General features: G+C 46.7%; 1 protein-coding gene across 1 annotated transcript in view; it reads left to right on the top strand.

Moving 5' to 3' along the window:
• The window catches only part of LOC8051152, a 76,677-nt gene that overhangs the window by 23,054 nt on the left and 30,988 nt on the right, over window positions 1–22,635 (top strand). The window contains exons 8-16 of the mRNA XM_029967856.4: window positions 405–487; window positions 4,066–4,149; window positions 4,762–4,862; window positions 4,948–6,220; window positions 9,683–9,831; window positions 11,406–11,520; window positions 13,595–14,833; window positions 16,425–16,589; window positions 21,918–22,031. Of these exons, the coding sequence (XP_029823716.2) occupies window positions 405–487; window positions 4,066–4,149; window positions 4,762–4,862; window positions 4,948–6,220; window positions 9,683–9,831; window positions 11,406–11,520; window positions 13,595–14,833; window positions 16,425–16,589; window positions 21,918–22,031 (3,323 nt within the window). The remainder of the gene's footprint in view (window positions 1–404; window positions 488–4,065; window positions 4,150–4,761; window positions 4,863–4,947; window positions 6,221–9,682; window positions 9,832–11,405; window positions 11,521–13,594; window positions 14,834–16,424; window positions 16,590–21,917; window positions 22,032–22,635) is intronic.

Genomic DNA, 22,635 nt, shown 5'->3' with positions numbered 1-22,635 from the left:
GAACTCGGCCGCCCTTGAATGTAATTTTGGGATTTCTAGGATGCTTAGAGCCCGCAGATTGAGTTATGACAATAAATAGACGATCTCAGAATCCACTTGAGTGCCCCTTTAAAACGCCTTGACTTTGGCCGCATTCAACACTTTCACCACGACTTTGGCTTTCGCGGTTTTCACTGTCCATCACGGCAGACAGAACTTTTCCCCCTCACGAACGCTCTTTTGTTCACAAGGAAAACTGGCAGGTCACTCCTAGGGCAACAGGAGAGGGGATCAAGGGGCCATGGCGCTGTAGTAATAACTTACAACGTCCTTCTCTAAAAAAAATAATAAGAAAAATGTTTGATTGTTTAGGTGTTATTTTTTTTTTCTCGGGAGGGTACATTTCTCGCATGCTTGCATTTCAGGCTGATCTGCGAGGAAGTGTTTTGAAGACCCATCAGTTCAAAGAGGCCCTGGCTGTTGCACCTACCCCTTTGGTCACTGACAGGTTAGTCTCTGACAGGAGAGGGTGATAAGAGGGGCCAACTGCGGCCAATTGTAGGCACTGACATCAGTGGTCCCATTATATTGGCAACATTTTCGAGGATGAACTACGGTAAATACGTTCATTTTTGTCACATTGTTATGGACGACTCACATTATGCATGCTTTTTCTGGAAGAATGGAGGTGTCCATATTAGCGAGACATCACTGTAAAAGGGAACCACAGAGAAACGTAAAACCAAAGCAGATTAAATGTTTGGCATGTTTGTTTCTTTGCAATGTTCTGAAGTCGTCAGTTGCCTCTCAACTTTTTTCTTTTTTGTATCTAGTGTGTGATGCCAGTGTTTTCTTTGGAAATAAACCTAGAATGATTAGGTATCATCTTTAGTATATTTTCCTTTCATAAATTATTGCCAGCAATATGGGCCCACTGCAACCACTAATGGCTATTGCTATGCCTCACTGTTTCAAGGTGGCCAAAAAGCATGGGAAGGTGGCAGACCTTTCCCTCCAGATTTGTTGTACACATTCTACGGTCTCTACGGCAGTGTCCGGCAGTGTGATGACAATTTTGATGATTTGGGATAATTGTGAGGGCATGGAAGGAATCTGAAAATCAAACCTCTACATTTTCCTTTTAGTATTTAGCTGTGCAGGACCCTGACCTAGTGGGGCCCTCAGCCACAAGGCAGTAATTAAGCATACAGTCTGTGACAGGTTAAGAGCGATGAGGAAGCTCCTTCCACCTCTTTGCACTTTAGCAGAGAAAATGTTGGAGAGGAGGTCGCCTCCTCTCCAGCATTTGCTCTGCTGAAGTGGTAAGGGGTGGGAGCCTTCCTTAAACTCTTAAAGGGACACTGACAGGGTATTTATGCTCGCCGAGGTTTTTAGTTGTACGTGACATATGAGAGCTCAACTACCCAGAACAGAATTTGCGGCTCGAAATTCGGTTTCTTTCCGCCCGAAAACCGCCGATCAAGAACTGGCCGGTTCGAGTCTCGCTCACTCTCTTTTCCGCGGTCTCGGGCCGTTTTCTAAGGTATCGATGCGACCACCAAACTTAATCAAAGTCGTGGGTCACTGAAGGCACACACTCAATATTAAAAACAGAAAAAAATATGAAACCCATTTTTTGTGGCTTCTAAAAAGCTGCAAATACGTTGATTGAAAAAAAAGTTTCACAGACAACCGGAAGCATTCTGTGCGTGCGTCGTTTCGCGTATCGTGGGACTCGCAGGGACGCGATGGCAGCGGACGACGTGCGTGGGACCTCTATTTCAGAACTGTCGTTCGCGGTACCGGAGAATTTTGTCTGCCTTTAAAAGAGAAATTTGGGACTGATCAAAAGAATTGGTCTTCATCCCGTACGACACGCCCGACCACCAAGCCGATTTGCACGAAGACGTCGCCGAGCCGTCGCTCCCTTCTCGTGGCTGAAGATATCGCTCGCGCAAACGTCAAGCACGACGTGTCTACTTCGAGTTTAATATGCACGCGTACGATTTCTTTACAAGGTGAGAATGTCGCCAATGCGGGGTGCATCCCGACTTCGACCCGGGAGTGCTTTTGCTAAAGGAAAATCGGTAGCAAACTTTCCAACTTACAGTTTATCGGCTGAATTATTACTAAGGAAAGAGATCCCCTAGTTTTGATATGCTCCAGTAGCTTAGTGGGAAAGACGTCCACTTTATACGCCGTAGGACCGGGTTCGATCCCCCGTGGAACTGTGTTTTTTTTTTTTTTTTTATGTTTTTTTATGTCTACATTTCTTTTCTTTTTTTTAAATTATCACTGAAGAAACACACACACACACAAAAAAAGAAACAAATGTGGTGGACGACACGTCGCTGAATCAAATGGTATGGGATTTCCTTTTTGACACCTGCGAACTCAATGTAATCACTTTCCACAAAATGCAAGGAGCATATAAATCAGGTAGCGTCCGCTTTCCGAGGTGCCCGTAAATGGTCTACAGTTGCAGCCAGCCATTGGTCCCGATCCCGTTGATCTTTCGGAAACTCTGTCGCACAATGCCACTTCTGTTTCGGACGCAGGACATGTGAGCCAGCTCTTCACGCAACATCTTGGGTGTATTCTTTTCGGAGCCGATCAAAATTCACCACGGGCACTCACTACTCATCTCCAACTCCTCAATATACAAAACAACTCATCTTGGAGTACAGAACAACGAGCGGAACATACATAACTGCAAAAGAATCCCACGGCGAACAGTTCCCGTACGCCGCAAGTCGTCTGCTACCGGGAAGGAGACAAAAAAAAAAACAAAAAAAAAAAAACACACGGTCGGGTGTAGACACGTGACTTCCGCCACTCGCTCTCTTCTCTCCACTTCTCCGACCTCCGTCGGGTTTCGGTTTCGGTTTCGAGCTGTTGCGTCTTTTGACTTTATTAAAAAAATGCGCTACTTTGTTGCAAAATATTAATTGGGTAGTCCTCCGGCACCATAATGAAGCGCCTGGCAAAAAATTAAAAAAAAATTTTGGGGGGTGTCAGTGTCCCTTTAACCTGTCACCGACCATAGTTTGGTCTCTCGGTTCTGGGGTGGCTCGTACTGTACTTTTGAAACCGGACAATCGCAGCCCGATTTCAGCTTTAACCCTTTCCCTACCATGGACGACCTGGGTTCGTCCACACTGTTTGTACCGCTCCTCCCGAAGACGAGCTGGGCTCGTCCGCGTTGATTGGGGCTCAAATACGCTACCATGGACGAACTGGGCTAGTCCACGTGTTTATAGCTAGCTTTGCCGTGGATAGATGGCGCTCCGAGGAAAATAAGAACATGGTAACTTTCTCACTTGGGCGGAAAATTGTTCCAACGCAGGCAACTGGGGATTTAAAAATGGCGGCAACATCTTCTGGTCGCTGCGTTCGTAGTGACGATCTTGCATCGAAATTGGGGCAAAACGAAGATATTGTGACGTCTCTTCAGATTCGGAAGACGAGGAAATGAATCTTTCATCGGACAGCAAGAGCGATGCAACTGAGTTATTGGATTTGAGCTCAGACGACTTCTATTTCTATGAGGACATCATGTCAACATGTCGGCATTGGACTAGAATCAACGTAAAAAATCCCCCTCCTGCCCCTCCACGTTTTCCGTTCACTTTGCGTGCAAGGTAAGGTGAACTGTCTGCAGTAATGTAGTGAAGCCGAACTTTAGTCTCCTTTTCTTCTGCAGAGTGTTCAAAGATCTCTCCTATAATAAATTTTTGGCATTTGTTTTTGGCCTTGTATTGCATATTAAATATATAGGGCACATAAAAAGAATCAGTATTTTCAAATCGTTTTTTTTTTCAAAATTGTTGCGGTAGGCAAAGGGTTAAAGCAAGAATAGAAGTTGTAAGCAGCAAGATCCTACAACAGGCAAGGATGGCCAGAAAAACATGAAGGACAGACGGTGTAGGTGGTGATTCTGACACTGACTCGCAGCGCTCTTTCTTCTAAACCGAATATTTTTTTAAATATGCAAAACTAAGCAAAGATTCTTTTACCTCTTCAAAATCCATCGGATCAAGCGTGGCCTGTTTTCTCGCATCTTTCATTTGGAACTGTGTCCTCCAGGTCGGACAACAATGCAGTGGAAAATGTGGCACCAGGAAACGGACAGGGCACGGCATTCTGCAAGCTGCTGACTGTGTGGGCAAGGTAAGCTGCAGTTGTCATCAGATTTGTTTGATCTGTTCTCGACGGTAGGTCAGTACTATAGTCTGTTGCATGTGAAAAAAAGTGGGAGAGGCTCCTCCTTCGAAGTTCTTCACTCTTTCTGCTTTAGCAGAGCAGGAGAGAAGGTGAGTGGAGAGGTGGAATCCAGCAATGATGGCAAGCAGAGAGCTTTGTGGGAGGGGACTGCCCGGCCTTTCTTAATCTGCAACAGATCATAGTACTGACAGACCAGCACTGGTAGCGGCCTGCAAGTACTGGTAACCCCCATCCACTACTGGTACCTCACTGTCAGCAGGTTGGTGAAACCGGTACTGGTATGACCTGCGAGTACTGTGCCTCAATACCGGAAGGCCAGAGGTTCCAGTACCAAGCTACTAGCAATTTTACCTCGCTCTTGTTAGATCAAGGATCCCAGCACTTGTACCAGCCAACCAGCAGTGGTACACGAGTACTTGTACGTCAGAGGAGAAGCTGGCAAGGTGCTGTGTGTCCATGTCCATCATTTCAGTGTTCACATGCATTGTGCTAGACCTTGAAGTTTGTTTCCTGTGAGTCTTATTGATTGAGTCGCGTGACACTTGGTTATGCACGCAGCGGGGAAAGCATGCCGTTCCTGATGAGTTGGAGTGCGAGGGGCCTGTATGTGATCGACCCTCATCGAGCCAAGGTCATGTTATGGAACGACCAATTAAAAGGTGAGCACAAAAGGTTCCTGCTACGTACGGCAGAAGTTTGCACTTTGGAACTGGTTATCCGCATCGCCGTTTTCTCTCTCCGCAGACGTCAAAGACGCACGGTGCATCCGAAACACCATCTACCTCCAGCTTTTCAATGGTGAATTCCGGTCGTGTGCTCTCCTCACTCCGGAACAGGTCGTCCCGTGTCTGATGCATCATGGTCGGACAGCCCTGTGTGCACAATTTCTCCTCCAGAACAGTTGTTGCCTGAGCAGTGCTGTCTTCCAGTCAACCATTCCACCGGCCCTCGTCTTCGAACTCTTGGACAAGCTCGACGAACTCGGAGAGGCTTCCGTGGCAGAGGCCGTTTCAAAAGCGTTAAGCGACGCCTGCGGCTTCGATGCCACCGCAAGGCCCCCATCTATTCCGGGATTTGCCGAGCCAAAGCCGAAGCCAGACCGTCCAAATTTAGAGCCGTCCCCGACCATCCGCAACCACAGAAACGGCCCCAATGTCACGAGGGACCGCGATGCGCTCTCATCGCCACGCCACGTCCGGTGCCACTCGACGGAGCCGGCCATAGCCAAGGCAAAGACTCCGAGCCCGAAGCCGATCCGGAGGATTCCGAGACGCGGAAGCGATCCACTTCCCCCGGCGTCTCTGAGCCGCACGGCTTCGACCGAGAAGTGCATCCCAAAGCCAAAGCCAATCAAGGCTTGCAGTCCGACGACATCTAGTTCCGCCCTTTCGAGAGTTGCAAGCGTGCCCGGATCTCGCAGCTCGTCTCCGGCCTCGACCGTAGCTGCAGCCGGGCCGCAGAGGAGCCGAAGCCGTAGCCTTGAAGCACATAGGCGCAACCCAGAATCTCACTTGGCCGAACGGCCAAGCCAGCTCTCTAACCTCGGTCGCGCCGCAGACTCGATTCCTCCCGTGCCGAGCTTAGTTGGCATCGGAGTCGGAAGCAGGGGCTTAGTCCATAGGTTACAAAATAACAACAATAATAACAATAAAACGGTAGACAGTCAGGGTCACTCCGTCGAAGACGCAAGTCCAGCAGACTCCGACGGTGCTCCGGAGCCTGGCTGCTCCGCTTCGGAGCACGGAAACAACAACAACAACAGGCGAGCTCTTGGCAGCGCGCTCCGAACGCTACCAGTGATACCAGCATCTCCATTGGAGTCGCCAATGAGTCCCTTGGACCGGGTGGATCCGGAAGTGCTCGCGAGCATGTATGCAGAGCAGGACATGGGCTACGAGAGCATCTACCAGTACCTGAACCTCTACACGTCCAGCATGGCATCCGGAGCGTTCAACATGCGGGGTGCGGAACTGGCACAGCTCGGGAACGTTGCGGACCTCGGCAAGCTTCGGGAGACGTGAGTGGAAGAGTTTTCGTGCACGTCCGTTCCCTACTTTGTTTCTTGACGGTCGGGTTGTCGAAGTGGGGCACCGGTGACTCTCTTAACCGGAGCCATAAAATAACCATAATATTTTCCAGTCTATTAGTCGCACCATCGTACCGTAATATCCCGAATCATCGCCCACTTCCCTGCCGCCTGAAATTCATAAAAAAAGAGTGGGGTGGACCATGTCCCAGTGGATAAGCACAAAAAGGAAAAAAAAAAAACTTTCAGCCTTTCCACTCTGGTGAAGAAGGAAGACCAGCGAAGCTGTATTATGGTGGGAATGAAGTATTGCCTGGCCGCAAATCGGCAAGCCAGAGTGGAAAGGCTAAAAACGTTGTCGCCATCTACGAGCAACAGCGTCATCCAGACTTCCGGTAAGCTGGTTGTCTGGTTGCCGCCGTCACTCATAGATGGCGGTAGCTGTCCGAAGTGTTGTGTCGACATTTATTTGCTGGCAGACACGATCCTGGGGAAACTAGCCCTTAAAGGGGCACTGACACCCCAAAGGTCCTATTTCTTTTATTGTCTAAAACGATACAAATTGTTGTCATAGACACGCAAAGAAATACCGCATCACAAAATAAATTGCCCCACTCGCGGGTGCGCCTTTTTATTTTTGGCGTTTTTCACTCCCGCTTTTGACCGCCTCGCTTCTTTTGATTTTCAACGTCAAATATCATGAAATTTTGAAGCTTTGTAGACGTCATTTCTGTAACATTTAATAACGGCAATCGTAAAACTTGTGTTTTAACGCAATTGCGAATGCACTACGGCCCTTCTTTTTGAAATACCAAAAATGGGAGTCCATTGTGATGTCGCCTCCTGGATTTTTATTCTCCCTCGGAAAACATGGCTGATCGGTGAGTCGGGGAATCGGACGAAGTGACCTTTTTTAGGTGCCCAACGACCTCTCAGACTTCGAAAAGAAATAGTGAGACGCTCAAAACAATTGGGTTTTTGGTGTCTGTGTATCGTTGTTTTGGTTGTGACTCCGCCGGGGCAGCCTTTCACGCAGAAGCGGCAAGACGTCAAGCGTCGTCTGTTCTCAGCGATAGACAGACGACACAGCACGCACGAAGGTAACCGGTTTTTCCTGGTACGCTGGCACCCTTCTCTCCCGCTCGTCACGTCCTCGCTTCGGGTCGCAGCGGCAACGGCGGAAAACGCTTACAAACACGCACATTTGGAGCAGAGGCATGAAAGAAAGTCGACTCGCAGGGCCGCTCAATATTTGACGTCACTACACTAGCGCGGATCGTGTGGGAACTTCAAATTCGGCATTTGGTAATTGTTTTTCTACTTCACAAGTACCGAATTCCCAAGTTTCGAATTTTGAGGGTAATGTCGAGGCAAAATTTTCAATCATTTCGGATAATGAAAAAAAAATGTGATTTTGACGTGTCATTGCCTCTTTAACAGCTCTGCTGTCGAAAAAAGCTGAAAAACTCCCATTTTTTTTGTACATATTTAGCGTGGTTGCATAAGAGATACATCAAACTTTAATTATTTTCATTGTTTCATGCAAGAAATGCTCATGAAAGAATGTTTTACTATTGAAAAGTTTGTGGCTTACATACGCGCGATGAACACCACCGATCGGCACACAGTGCGGGTGTGTGTTTCGTGAAAGCGTGTTTCTAACTTTTTTCTTCCTTTTTTTGTCCGATAAAATTTTTTTTGTGTCTCCATGGTTTTTCTTTTGCACGCACGTACTCCAACTCCAGGGTCGCAGAAATCGGGTAGGAGATGCGTAGACAAACTTAAGTGTCTTGCCCTTCTTCGTTTTACTTTGTCACGGATGTCCTCCAGCCCTAAGGTTCGCGACAGCGTCATTCGGGTAGAATGAATGTTTGCAGATCGCGGAGTCAGCGTTTTGGTATTTGTATAGATGGGCAATCACTCTGTGCTTTTTGAAAATCATGATTGGTCCAAAAGTGGGGTCAGCAATGACCCGGGGATGGGCGACGACTCGGGATGTTACAGTAGGTTTCAAAAGTTGGTACTGTATAAATTGCATATGGTCACAGCGTGCTGCGATGGGCGGTGCACAGAGTCTCTCCAGCCACCGTCCGTGCCGACATACTTCAGGCCGTTTTCGAACCACCAGAAGAGCAGGCCGTCAACGGGTGTTCTGCCACGTCTCCTTTGTCATAAACGTCGCTGCTATGCGTTGGTTCACGTAGCAACCCTTTTGTCGTGAACAGTAGCAAGCAGTCGTGGTGTGGCCAGTCACACTCAAGCGCAAATGCCTGAAGCAGCCTTTAGTTTGTTTCATTATCGGCGACTAGATTATTGATGCTTAATAATAGTAGCGATATGAGACAGTTGGTTCATGGTCATGGGAGAAATACAATAGGCCAGTGTGGTAAGAGATAGCAGGTCTGGTGTGCTTGCAGCTTTGCCTTCTCCCCTTCCTAGCACAGGGTGCTACTGCCTAGCCATCTGGAATGTCGTCAAATACTATGTGACACGTTGCAACCTTAAAAAAAATATTCGGTTTTTCCGCTGTTGTCTGTTTTAGCATTATATTTAAAATAGCAGTGATGCCCTTTGTAACCTGTTTATTGTCGCAATGCTAGTTTTCAAAATTTTGTTTTTCAGCACCCCCGTTTTAGGCACATTTTGTTTATGTGAATATGTTGAGTTTGGTGGCTGTCTGTGGTGGAAACCTTCATGAAATTGCTCTCGTACTTGCTGATGGATGTTCTCATAGCAGCTAATTCTTGCCCTCGTCAGTTTCACTCGCATGGTCGAAAAGAAACCGGAGAGCAAAAAACAATCCACCTGCCTTTTTTTCTTTTCTGAACCAGTATGTTCCTGTGGGCTTGTTTCCGAGTCTAGAGTGTTACCGAAAATTGTTGCAAAAACATGATAACAGGACCAGGTGTCTTTACAAAAGACAGTTTGTTGTTTTAGAGGAATTAAACCCCACCCTTGTTGCTCTGAAGTCGGTCTATTCTACGTCGGAGGAGCAACTTGGATTAGCGTCGTCACAGCTGCTATGTACTTGTGTTGCTGCTAAACATTGGGAGGTACCACGTGATGTCGCATGATCCCATGGTCACCGTAGGTTATGGGATAACATAATTACCATAGGGATCGTGCTGCCGTTGAGCTATAGTTACGTGATCACATGACCTCTATAGGTATCACATGATCCCCCAGAGTTATGTGATCATATTACCACTATATAGTTGTCACGCGATCACAAAACAGCCATGAATATCGCAAAACGCCACCGGTTCGTCAGTTTCACATGGCTTCATGATATTGTGGAATTGCATGACGGGACCTCGCTTGCCTCCACAACATGACGCGGCAACATCACATGGCGTGCCAAAGACGACGCTTGATCACCGCATGCTAAATTTAGCGGGAAAAGCATTCTGCGCATCTCTGATTCGATTTTCCCGCTTACTTTTCGACCCTCAGCCTGTGTTCGAAGATCTCCAATGGCAAGGACGCCATCTTGAAGAACATCCGAGGCCTGGAATCCAAGCTAAAGTACGTCTCCGTCGACCAGGCCGCTGACTTGCTCGACCTGGCATCGCCTCTGTCGACCGTTCCCGAGCACGGTCCGGGTACGTACTAGGCACCGCTGCCTCGTATGTCCGACCACCGTGCTTTTGGGATCAATTGCTTTGCTAGCCATTAGTGCCTGCTAGAGGCAGTAAATGATTACGCTTCAGAGGGACAACACTCGAGCCCCTTTGACGCCTAAACGTTTAAAGTGACGCGTCCTTTCGCCTTGTCAATCCCCCGAGTCTGAACTATTTTACCCTGAAAGAAAAATGGAGACTCGGTGGTCGTAAAGTGTAGTTCATCGTTTAAGCGTCCGCGGAAAACGGCTGAAAGTGCTGAATCTTGAACTGTACAACGAGTAGTTTCAGAATCTCGGTTTGCACCCGTTTGGGGTGAACGGCTTCGAGAAACGGCAAAAGTCCGTACGACTCTTTTCGTCTCTTCTGTTCGCAGAACTGTCGCAGTCCTTATCCGAGGCTCCATTGCAGAAACTTTCGAGTCATCTTCAAGGTCCTCCTCTCCACTAAAATCTCCTTCACCGTCGCTCGAATCTGCCGCGTATTTTCCGTAAAAACCAACTGGAGAAAACGCCGTCTTGGCGTTGCGTGAATGTGTGCGCAAAATTCCATTTGTCCAGAAGGGAAAGAAAGTTTTAAAAAAAAATTTGTTTCTTACTGTATCCTGTGTACCATAAAACTCTAATGTTGATGATTCCTTCATTTCCTTGATGTGTTGTATTGTATTCAGTTTTTTCCCACCGTTTTCTCATTTGTGTCACCTGTGCAACGATCTTACTACTGGGCTACAAGCACGGGCTTCTTGCTCAAGGACACTCCTCGAATGCATGAGCTTAAAAGTAGCAGGAGTAACTGTCAAAGCTTATAAGCTTGAGCGTCTCGCCTTCACTGATGCATGTCGTAAGTTAAAATATGAATAGGCAGCCAGAAACAAACACTCAAATGCGAGACTTAATTCTTGTAATGCTCCTATCAAAATTGCCGAAATAACAAAAACCGCATAAAAAGTTTTTTTTTTGTTTTTTTAATAACATTGAGTTTGATTAATCTCTGGGTGAGTTGAACGACAGGGCAATGACGGTATGTTCTCTTGTTCAATTGGAAGATGTCAGCATGTTCTCAGAGCGGTGCCTTTTTCCTTTTTCTTGCTTCATCAGGTATTTCTCCCAAGTAGTCGCATAAACTATTCAAAGCTACAGATGCCGCTGGAAAAAGGGCGAGTTTGCAAGCAGGATAGAGTATGAAATCAATGTTATAGGATTTCTGGTAGACAAAGCTGCTCCGCAACATGGACCTCCAGAGCTATTTTTCTGTCCCCTAAAATAGCACCGCCCCCCCCCCTCTTCTACTTTGGTCCTTGACCTTTTGGGAGTCAGAAATTTGACCACCAAGTTCCAATGAGTTTGAGACCCCTGCTATAACTGTACAACGGGTTGGCGCATCGCAGCACACTTCGTCAGCCCCTCGCTGGGCTCTAAACAGTGAATAGAACAATAAGTCTACAGTCTCAAACTAGGTTTTCCTCGACACCGAGATAAACAAATGATGGAAACTAAACTGGTGACTGAACCAAAACCTTTTGGTGTTATTGTTTTTGTGTTTTTTTCTTGAAACAGCTGATACAAGTTCAAAATCCTCGGGTACAAATGCCACTGTGACTCCCAAGGACGAATTCTGGTCATTTCTCCCTGTGCTCAACACAAACCTCATAGAAGCAACGGAAAAAGCGAGGTAAGGAATTTTTTACGAGCCTCGCGCGGTTTACACGCAAACTGCCGCAATGTCGAGCATGCCGTTACAGCGGTGGTCGGGGCTGTAATGTTGAGTTTGTGTTTGTATCCAGGCTGTTTGTTAAAGGGATACTGAACTGAAATTTGAATTTCGCAAAATAAGGCTATGGAAGCATTGAACGTGACACTACAAACTCCAAACCATCACTCGTACATCAATATCTCAAACGGATGGCCGTATTTTTGGAAAAGAAGGGCGCAATCAAGCGAAGACTTTTTCCTAACGATCCTCCTGGAACGGTTGAGAATGAGTGGAAGCGGTCTCGCTTCTCTCCTCCTCACTTCGGTTCACCAGCTCGAGGGGACGAAGCGAAGAGGAGAGGGAATGAGAATCATCACGTGCCATGTTTTGTCAGCCTTTCCGGGCGTGTTCGGTTGTGCATTTATTTTCTAAAAATACGACCATTCATTAGAGATATCGCTGTATGAGTGATGTTTTGGGGTTTTTGTAGCATCCCGCCTATCTCTCCAGCCTTGTTTTGTTTTGTGAACTCCAAATTTTGGTTCAGTATCCCTTTAAACATTTCTGAGCTGAAGATCCCCGGTTTAGAGTTAGAAGCCGCGTTACGCTTGTGGAGGGAGTGGTCCAACGTGAAAGTCATTCCTTAGGAGTTTCGGCGATTGTTGGCATTTAATCTAGCATTTACGAATTTACCTCCCTCTGGCAAGGAATGAATCAAAGTCATGATGGGAAACTCTTGTAATGAAAGAGTTGCTTTGTCGCAAGCCCTAACCTACAATGACTCCCGAAAGAGTGACGTCGTCGTTTCAACCAGATTCTACTATTTCGACAGCGCGTCCTTGGTGGGTACGCCGACGACACGAGTGACCGCATGACCCGGATGACTAGATCACTCTTCCAAGCGTCGTTGTGGGTGGGACTTGATGCACTACTTTTGTGAAAATTTTTTTTAAATCTGGCGATAAATAGCAAACTTTGATTTATTACTAATATTTCAAAAACCGTTACCGTTTTGCAAATTCTTTAAGCTGGTCCAGCATCCAATAATGATTACTGTTAACACTGCAATTCCAACATGACCTCTAAAACCAACGATAATAATGTCCATTTACAAGTTTTAGTTAATTAGTCGACTTAGCACGACAATCATTTCCTCGTCTAACGTCCGCCCCCTTCTTACGGCGAAGGCTGTTAGGGCTATTCACACCACGCGAAATGACGTCCGCTGTCGTCGTGGTAGTTGTTAATGTTGTTGACGTTTTAATTGGCGTAATAGGGCACACGGCGTCCGTCACAATGTTGTCAACTGCTTCTAAAAAGATTGCCTACTGCTCTCGCGAATCGAACCCGGGTCGCCCGCCTGCAAAGCGGACGCGTTGCCACGGAGCTACGCCGCAGCATCGACGATCTGCTTTATTATACAGTTTTTGCGGAACGAACGCGAGTATGAGTCTCGAGCGATGCCAGCTAGGTGGCCACGGTTGCCGCAACATCGCAATAGAACATTCTTCTTCATTCTTAATTAATTCCAAAATTAATCAGAGTTAATTGTCGAAATTAACAGCGCTGACTACTTAACGCGAGCCGCTGCCCAACACCAAAAGACACGTCAGTGTCGACGCCGACGTGTCCTGTTGTTCGTCGCAAAGATATCTGCAGAGGTGCGTGCTCTTGAGAACGAAGCCAATTGAGCCAACGACTTCGCCACGATTGTACCATAGACTACCACAGGACTGCTCTTTCTTTTTTTTATATGCATCATTCTTTTGGCAGGGTTTCGAAGTAAATCTGGTAATATTATGAGCGACCATTTCTCAAAGACTGTAGATTTCAGCTCTGCACATACTACGGCGAAACCTTGTACGCAGATTGGCAATGTGTGGGGGCCACCTTATAGATGGCGCCATTGTGTTCTCTGGTTGCAAGAAGTCACAGGCAAGCGTGGCGCACTCGATTATGCTGAGATGCAAACGTGCAAATACACTTCTACTGCCACAACCATGCTTCCGGACAACGTGCAAATCTTGTTTAAGCTTTAACCCTTCGCTTCCAGCCTGTGCGTGAGCGACCCCAACGTGTTCTACTACGAGACCAAACTCTCCAAAGTGCTCGAGAACTGGGTGGAGGTCCTCCACTCCAGCCAGCTCCAAGTCGTGTCCCACGTCGCTTCCATCGACGCCTCCGAGCTTCCGTCTGCTCCCCGCGACGCCCAGGAGAGGTCTCCGGGTGCCTCACCCTCCTCCCCTACAGAGTGGCGACTCCGTTTGCTCAAATCCGTTTTCATCTGCGACCCCTTCCGCCTCCCGCCCGATGTCAAGTTCAAGGCGCGCGAGCTCGCCATGCTCTGCCTGCAGACGGCGGTCCTGGGTGACGTGCAGAGGGTGGCGTCCAAGATGGCTGACCTGGAGAACCAGGAGAAGTCGCCATCATCTGCTCTCGACGGAACGACGGACTCGAAGCTCTCGCGGCGGGAGAGCTCGGCTTCGCCAGGCAGCGAGGACGCCTCGACGCGCTGCGACCTCAGCCTCTCCATGCGGTCCTCGACGTCGGAGAAGCACGGCGGCTTCCACCTGTCGGACATGCAGACGATCGACTCGGCGAGTGAGTCGGCCATGTTCCAGAGCATGTCGTCGTCGTACGGCGCCCACTCCATCAACCTGGACCTGCGGTTGGACGACGGACCCGCCGAGATTTTGCCCAAGAGGCAGGCCGCTCTCGTCCAGAACGACGAAGCTAGAAGCAATGGAGCCGGCGAACCGGAAGAACCCAACCACGACAAACGACTCGTCGAGAGTGTGGATGGGCGGGACAGAGCGATCGTGCCGAAGGAACGTGAGCTCGCAGATCGCGACAACTCCGAATCTACGAGCGTCAATGGCTGCGCGGACCACGACGAGTTGTTAAGGGCATGCCTCGCAGACGCCGCGAGCCAGGGAGCGGAGCTGTCCCCTAGTCAGGCCTCGCAGAGTGAGGTGACTTCAATGTCCTGGATGCCGATGGTCCTCCAGACGCCGCGGAAGAAGGAGGCACCAAGGTGCAATCCTTCCGACACGAAGGTGGCACTTTTCATTCGTTGCTACTTCCACCTCCTGGAAGTCGACGTGGCCTGGGATGCAGTCCGGATGTCAGAAGATCCGTGCTTCGAGTCGTGGAGCGCGCTGGCGTCCGGGTGCTGCCTGCAGGCGCGGAGGAGGCTGCTCTGGGAGAGCGGGAACCAGGACTGGATCTGGGTGCTGCAGCAGGTCGAGAAGGCCGGGGCCCAGTTGGGGCCCCTGATTGGCTACCTCGCGCTGTGAGTACGGCAAAGGCCTTGTGTTTCTACGTAAAAGTGACAAAAATACAAGACTCGGAAGTAAGAATGGACGCACGGAGCACTACCGAGTACCGAGTTTTATTTGGGAAGCACAAATGTATACACACACTCGATTATACCTTACGCGAAATAAATCTGAATTCCTTACCTTACATAATGAGTGACGACACACTGCTGCACCCATCCTCCGATTTTAAATGTTTCAAAAATTCCTCTTTCTGTTTTATTTTTATACTTGACCAAAATCTATGATTCAACTAGTACGAGATCACGCGGGCACCTTTTGCACTGGACGACATAGTTCTTTGAAGGGGAACTATGCCATCCAGTACATAATGTTACATTACATGTTACATTACATAATGTTCATGCTCTTGCATCCTTTCATTAATGCATCTATGTGTCGTAGGCTACCGAGGTGGCGCATTCTACATATTTGTGTGCATGTTATTTTTTGTGTACGTGCTCTCCTCGTGCATGCTCTTGTTTACTCTTGGGCATAAGCTAGGTACTAGCTTCAATGGTGCTGGGAATACCCTGGCAATGCCAAAATGGCCAGCAATCTTATCGAGGTCATGCGGCAATCTGTGAACATGGGGTAATACCACCACTTTCTGTCGTTTCTTTGGCAGAACATTCGATTTGTCTCTTTTTCATTTTGACACGAGGCTTTCAGCAATCCCTACCAGATTGCTTTCCGAATACCCCGCTTTTCTTGGGTGGCCGATTTGATTGTGGATATTTGAGTCGGCGACATATCGCACAATTTTTTTCATTCAATTTTGTCTTCCGGAGGTTTGTGGATTATGCGTCATAACAATCCGAAAGATGACCCATTCATTTTCTGCTAAATTTTTGTCGTTCAATATGTTCTAAAAGTTAGCCTATAGTTAGAAATCTTGTTCCCTTGGTTTCGTCAATTTGAGTGGCGAGCTAGACAATTGGGGTTTTCGTAGTGTTTGCGGCTGCTTCTCTGAGACTTTGAAGTATGAGTTAAGAAACAAGTCTCTTTCTTTGTGCTAAGAAGTATGTGTTTCTTACAAGTAACTACAGTAAAACCTCGTTATAACAAAGTTGAAGGAGCGGTCGTAATTATTTCGTTATAACCATTAGTTTGTTATAGCCAATGTCCATTTCTTCCCACTATTAGTAAGCAAGGGGAATTATGATTGCTTTGTTATATCCATTAGTTTGTTATATCCCATTTTGTTATAACAAGGTTTTACTGTACAAATGTAAAAAAAAAAATTTTTTAATTAGCACGTTGAGAAGTTTGTTGGGTGGATTACCTCCACATATCATGAATATTACCCACTACCTATTTTACTATCGGTTGCCGCAGAAGCCGAGCCCCCTCGGCCCATCTCCACTGCAACAACCTGACTGACGGTAGTGAGAGGTGATTTAGAGAGAAGTGTGGTGGCACTCTGGCAGTGACTCTAGTTTTTGCTCAGACATTTTGGCCAGCATTTCGTAGCACGCCGTAGTAAAGGGGTTTAGCCGTAGAAAACTTCTTTTACAAAGAGTGGCATTTAGAGATGCGGTTGTTTGCGTCTGCGCCCATCCCCAGCCTCCACGAAGTGGCTCCGGACAGGGTGGACGAGGTGTTCCTGAAGAAGGCGGGCTGCCTCACGGCCAGGGACGTACTCTACCTGACCCGCTACTTTGACACCCACCCGTCCCTCTTCCTCAAGGCGGTCCGGGTGGCCCTGACATCCTTTTCACCGCCCCAAACGTGAGCCCTCGCCCACCGGACTCGAGCGTTCCGTTTGAATTCGTTACACCCCGTTTCACCCGCCCCGTTCACACGCTTGCGTCTGCCGACGACCGAGTTCTCGCGATCGCTTGCGACGAGAGAGCACGTCTGGCGCCATCTATAAGGTGACTCTGGAACTGCATTTCGCTAGAGCGAAGGTTTCACAGTGTTTGCAAGATCAAGTGTACATACTGTCCATGAAAAACAATTGTTTTTTAACACTGCCAACAAATTTTCGAGCCAAAAAAAAAAAAAAAGAAATGCGCGAAGAAAAAGGAAATATACGGAAATGGTGTTGTATCAGGGCCACCTGACAGGTGGCTCCAGCGTGTTCTCTCGTTGTAAGAGGTTTTAGGGCTTGCGGTCCTAAGTACCTGTCGCAAGTGTGCGAATCGGTCTTTGGTCCAGCCGCAGCTGAGCAGCACCAAGAATGGATCATCACGGCACTCGTCGTCTTTCTGCATTTGCTATAACCGGCGAAACCTGTTGTGTGCGGCAAATGCGCCGTGATCCTGCTTTTTAACGCGGAATGTCTTTCATGCGGCGTTTTCTGTGAGAAAATCGTTATAACGAGCATCATAATGAGCGTCGTGGTGGGCGCCACGAAGGAGTGACGCGCTGGGAGCGTTGCACACATTTAAGGTTATGTAGGGTCGTCGAGATAACTCCGGAAAATTCACCATATTCTGGGAAACACACGGAGGCAAAGAAAGAAATGTGGGTCTTCATGCACCGCCAAACTTGTTGTTCACCTCACCACTCCCATTCCATTGGCGAGGTCGTTCGTACTGCGCCCAGGATCCTTCTCGATGTTTCGCTTCAGTTCGCAAACGAATTCTTTGTTTCTTTTTGCGATTCGACCGTTTTTCGTTCTTTGCTCGGTTTGCTGTAACGTCTTCCGTAAACTTGCATATTCTTGTAGTCAAAGCACACAATGATTTGCTTAGGCAATTTTCTGGCGCGAAGCGAATCAAGTATGGCTGCCATCCGCAGCAATACTGCGAGGGCAGAGAGTTATTCATTATGCGATGGTCCGCTGTCAAATAATGTGGCCGCAGAAGCGCAATATGGCCGGTTAGCTTCACTGTATTGTTGCCAGACGAAATCTGGAAAAAGTCAGGATTTGTCTCCACGGCCCTGTCTGTATAAAAAGTTTATACATAAAGTTGAAGCCCCCGGCGTGGCTCGAACTTGGGTTGGTGAGGTGGTAGTCGTATGTTAGAGCCTCCAAGCTACTTGCGCAGGTGGTGTGGGCAGGTCAGTGTTTTTATTTGAAAGCAAAAGTGCTGGCAACAGCAGCAGGTTTTTGTTGAAAATGATGAATAAATTAAATATCAATAAATAAATAAATAAAAAAAATTAAGCTGTCGAGGTTTGCATCTTTTTCTTTTTTTTAATTTATGAGGTAAGCCTGATTGATGTAACCCGCCTTATATAAATTGCAATAATCGGTTTTGCGTCCTTCAGCACTGCAATTTACCATGAGCAACAAGGTGCTGTGTTTGTTTTGTGAAAATATCAAAGAGTGAACTTGCCTCATTCAAAAGTTGCAATATAAAAACCGTCATTTTTCTACAGACCAACATAGAGTTAAGCCCTTTTTGTTCCAATGTGAAAAATGTTGTGGGCTGTTGGGACGTTTTAACGAAAACAAAACAGATTGTGATTATATTAATTTGCAAGGAGCAAAAGTATGCAGGTGAGCTGTTGCATAAGATTTTACTAAACATCATAATCTAAACCCTGAGATGAGGAGAAATAAAATAACGGACAAAGGACACAAAATCTCAATTGTAGCTGAGTTTATTTGCGAGGAAACAACAGTTTGTAGTTGTCTGCACAAAAAAGAGGGAAGACATAAAGACATGCCGGCACAAAGTTGGCATTGCTGAGCCAGACTGACTGACCTCCAAACAGACAAAACACCAGCAACAGACACCTGCCGAGAAGCTACCCGTCAAGGCTATGTGAACCGAGCGAAAGACTCCCCTCCTCCAATCACTCACCCCTCCATAACAAAAACAACAAAAACTCACGACAGAAGGAACTTTATAATGTGTTCGTTCAAAACTATAAACGGCTGGCTCACACAATTTCCGTGGTCCCCTATACTCAAAGGTTTTTTTAAGATTCTCTCGAAAGAATCGCCTTCTTTGCACAAGATTGAAGTATTTTGTCCTAAGGGCAAACACGCATTACATTCAGCAATATACGTTTGGCTAGTTCAAGTGATGGAGAAACATTTTTCACACTTCTCTCGTGTTCAAAGAGAGACGGTCATTTACACATATCCATCATCTGAACTAGCCAAACGTATTGCTGAATGACATGCGTGTTCACCATTATGGGAAGAGACTTCAATCTTGTGGCAAGACAGCGATTCTTTCAAGAGAATCTTAAAGGAAACCTTTAGTATAGAGGACCATGAAAATTGTGTGAGCTAGCAGTCTTTACTAGTTTTGAAGTAATATGTGAGAAGGTTCCTTCTGTTGTGGGCTTTTGTTGTTGTCGAGGTGTGGGTGATCGGGGAGGGGGGGGAGAGAGTGTGTGGTCTTTAGCTTGGTTCACGTTGCGTTGACGGGGATTATCTTGTTGGCTAGCTTGGCAGCGGGTGTCTGCTGCTGGTGTGGTGTCTGGGTGGAGGTCAGTCAGTCTGGCTTAATTCTGCATCTTTGCGGCGGCACGTCTTTTTGTATTCCCTCTTTTTTGTCTGTGTGGACGGCTATAAATTGTTGTTCCCTCACTAATAATAAACTCAGCTGTGTTTGAGATTTTGTGTCATCTTGTCTGTTACTTTATTTCTTCTTGTCTCAGGGTTTAGATTATGATCATTTGGACTTTTCTCTCATGCCCTGTTTTGTTTAAGAAATGACCCCAATGGCCCACAAGGACACCTTTTAGGTTCCAAACTGAGGCATAAGAAAATTTTGTACTTCAATATTTTTACAAAACAAATGCACCACCTTGTCATATTTTCGTGGTAAATTGGAACTTCGGAGCGTGCAAAATTGATCTTTGACACTTTTTTTAAAGATGGTTAGATCTATTTGGCCTTTACTATGAGGGGGCCTAACAAGCGATGAGGCCCACGGAAATTTTCCGTACCAGATTAGAGATTGTAATCTGCCACAACACTAACTGTTGCACCCTGAGTGTTTGTGTGGAAACATCTTCACTGTTGCTTCATTCGTTGGGGTGGTTCTGTGGGTCGTGATGATATGCTGAACGCAATCTCTGTGGAAAAAGAGACTCACAGGCCTTGTTCCACAGGCCTTGCTCATAAAGACAAAAAAGTTTAGGTTCTCATTCCCTTCTTGCAGGCTCAGTGCCTCTAAGAAAAAAGATTAGAAATGTGAAACCATTGGAATGACAAAAACAGACACTGATTCTGTTTGGATGATTTGCTCTGGCTGTTACATAAGGTTTTACTAAAACTTGCCTTGGGATGTTATGGGTTTAGTATTAGAAACCAAACGAGGCACGAAATTAGCAGAAGCTTGGTTGAAGAACTCTGAAAGAAGCCCGCTCGAAGCCTCTGTGTGGCATCCAACATTCCTCAGAATTTTAAACGTCATCTAAAGATGTTTTACTTTAGCTGCCAACCTGCATTCACCAAGGGGTTAGCAAATTTAAGCCCCTTTTACAAAGGCAACACTTTGTCCGATTTCACTTGATTTCTATCGATTTTCACGCATTCAATCTCTAATTTTCCAACCTTATGTATTGAACTATTATATTGCTGATTCTAGAGAAGGCTAGTCAGGAAGAAGCGAATCTCAAGGCCAGCCTTGTGTAGACCGCATATAATGTATGTCGCGGGAGTCACGAAAATCCGCACTATAAGCGGTATCGCGCTGTAACCACAACATCAATTTTTCAGACCAAAATACATGCCGTGAGACAACTTACCTTTGTAAAACAATTTATTTTATATTAGATGAAAAATAAAGCTTAGTTTGAGGAAAGTCTTTATTTCACCAGACTAGTACACTTCTCTCTCAAGTGTGTCACACATTTTGAAAGAAATAAGTGACTTTTGCCTGGCACAGCCTTTTAACGGCGTCGCGGGTTGCGGACGGACGTTGCGAGCGTTCAGGATTGCTAACCCTAATCACGTTTCTCCGGCGATGAAAACGCGTGAAAATTCGCATGCTTTATACGGTACGCGCATGAAATGCTCCAAATAAGGCATGAAATGCCTTATTTGCATGGAATGCTCGAAATAAGAAATCCGGGCGGTGTTTGAAAACACAAATGCTTAGAAAGCACCACTGCAGTCGAAGTAAACAAACACGACGGCACGGGCGTTTCTGCTGTCTTGAGAGTGCCACCACGAGATAGCCGCATGAGTAGATGGATCTTCCCTTTTAGTATGTGCTGGGTTATCATAACGACACACAACGAAAATTCACAGTCAAGGATAGCGCTTTTACGCGGAACGATGAGCTTCCACTACGCCGTCTACGTCGACGATCACCACCAATGCCATGTTTGCGGATAGACGAAGCCAGCCCGCGACCGGCATGCAACGCGCGCGAACACTTCTTTTCGTGCGTCCTTCCGTCACTATGGCAACTGAAGCCTCTCTCTTCACTTCTCCCCGCTTCTTCGAACAACCTCCATGCCATCCTTGCCCCCGTGAGTGCCGCTTGCAGTTAGCGCCGTTATCTAGTGTCACACAGGGAAGCGTGCTCGCTGCACTGGTCGGTTGGCGCGGTCGGCGGGCTGTTCCAGAAACCGCACTATAACCGGTATTTCCCTTTGCGCGCCTGCATTTTAAGCAGTATGTAATTACATGGAGTTCTATGGGAGGCAAACCGGTGGTTTAAAAAAGCCGCGTTATACCCGGTCCTGCACTATAAGCGGTTACGTTGTAAGTGGTCTATACTGTACTTTTTTTTATTGCATTATTTGTTTTGCCACCTCTTGCTGTGAATCTTCGTTTCCTTGCTCTTTATAGACGCTTTATTCACATGCCAGATTGAGTTGCCATTGCCGACATTCTCTTGTCTTAGCTAGATGCTGAGCCATTGAAGTGAGCGTTATTGAGCCTCCACAAAAGCCTATGCTGGGGAGAAAGACACAGTAGCGCCTAGAGTAGCAATAACCTGTCTTACTGTGGCAACGATGAAGTGAAGCGAACAGAATAAGAGGAAACAAAAAATGAAGGTCGGTTATGGCAGAGCCCATGCACAGCTGTAGCAAAGCGTCTACATCCACACATGATTGAGTAGAGCAGTGAAGTCGTGTTGATTGAGTGTGACTGGTTCTTCTGACGTGCTGTGAACTTACTGTTACTGGTTGCAGGTTGTCTTCCGTGAGGAAGTACCTGAAGAATGAAGAAGTTCGGTGGGAATGGCTGCAGCATTCTCTGCGATCATGCGACTCTCAGTGCCTCAAATGCTCGTGTGGAGCACCAAGGTATGGAATGGGAACCTTCCGCTTCTCATTCTGTGGCAGGGCGGTATCCTCAGAATCCCGTGACCCATTTTCTTGACATTTTTTTTGCACATTCTCATGACGCATTATCGAGGTACTATACATCATGACACATTCTCGTGACACATTTTCTTGACACATTTCCTTCACAAATTATCTTAATACATTCTCAACACATTCTATAATACCACATTCTCATGACTGGTCCCCAGGGCACAAGCTTCAACTTAATATTTGCTTGAATTTTGCGCCGAACTATAGTACATCGAAACAGTTTTCATGACGAGAACTGTGCCGACTGTTCAGAAGGGCAGTATGAAGCTTTTCATTGCTCTCCCAACAATATTTTAAAGGCTTAATTAATAAGGTAATAGTATGACACAGTACAAACTATGTATATTGAAGGACATACCCAGAGATTATTTAGTCTATAAAACTAGAAACACACTTTCTAGGTGGTGCAAGCTGTCAGCCAATTTGAAGGATAAAACTGCATTCATTTCATCTGTCTCTTTGGTATGCTCTTTCATCTTAAAAGGACACTGACAGGGTATACCTGCTCACCAAGGTTTTTTATTTGTACATG

The sequence above is a fragment of the Ixodes scapularis genome, unplaced genomic scaffold (assembly GCF_016920785.2).
Source record: "Ixodes scapularis isolate PalLabHiFi unplaced genomic scaffold, ASM1692078v2 PGA_scaffold7__128_contigs__length_106722199, whole genome shotgun sequence".
Lineage (NCBI taxonomy): Eukaryota > Metazoa > Arthropoda > Arachnida > Ixodida > Ixodidae > Ixodes > Ixodes scapularis.
Note: the sequence above shows the minus strand (reverse complement) of the source record. Positions and strands in the feature narration are given on the sequence as shown.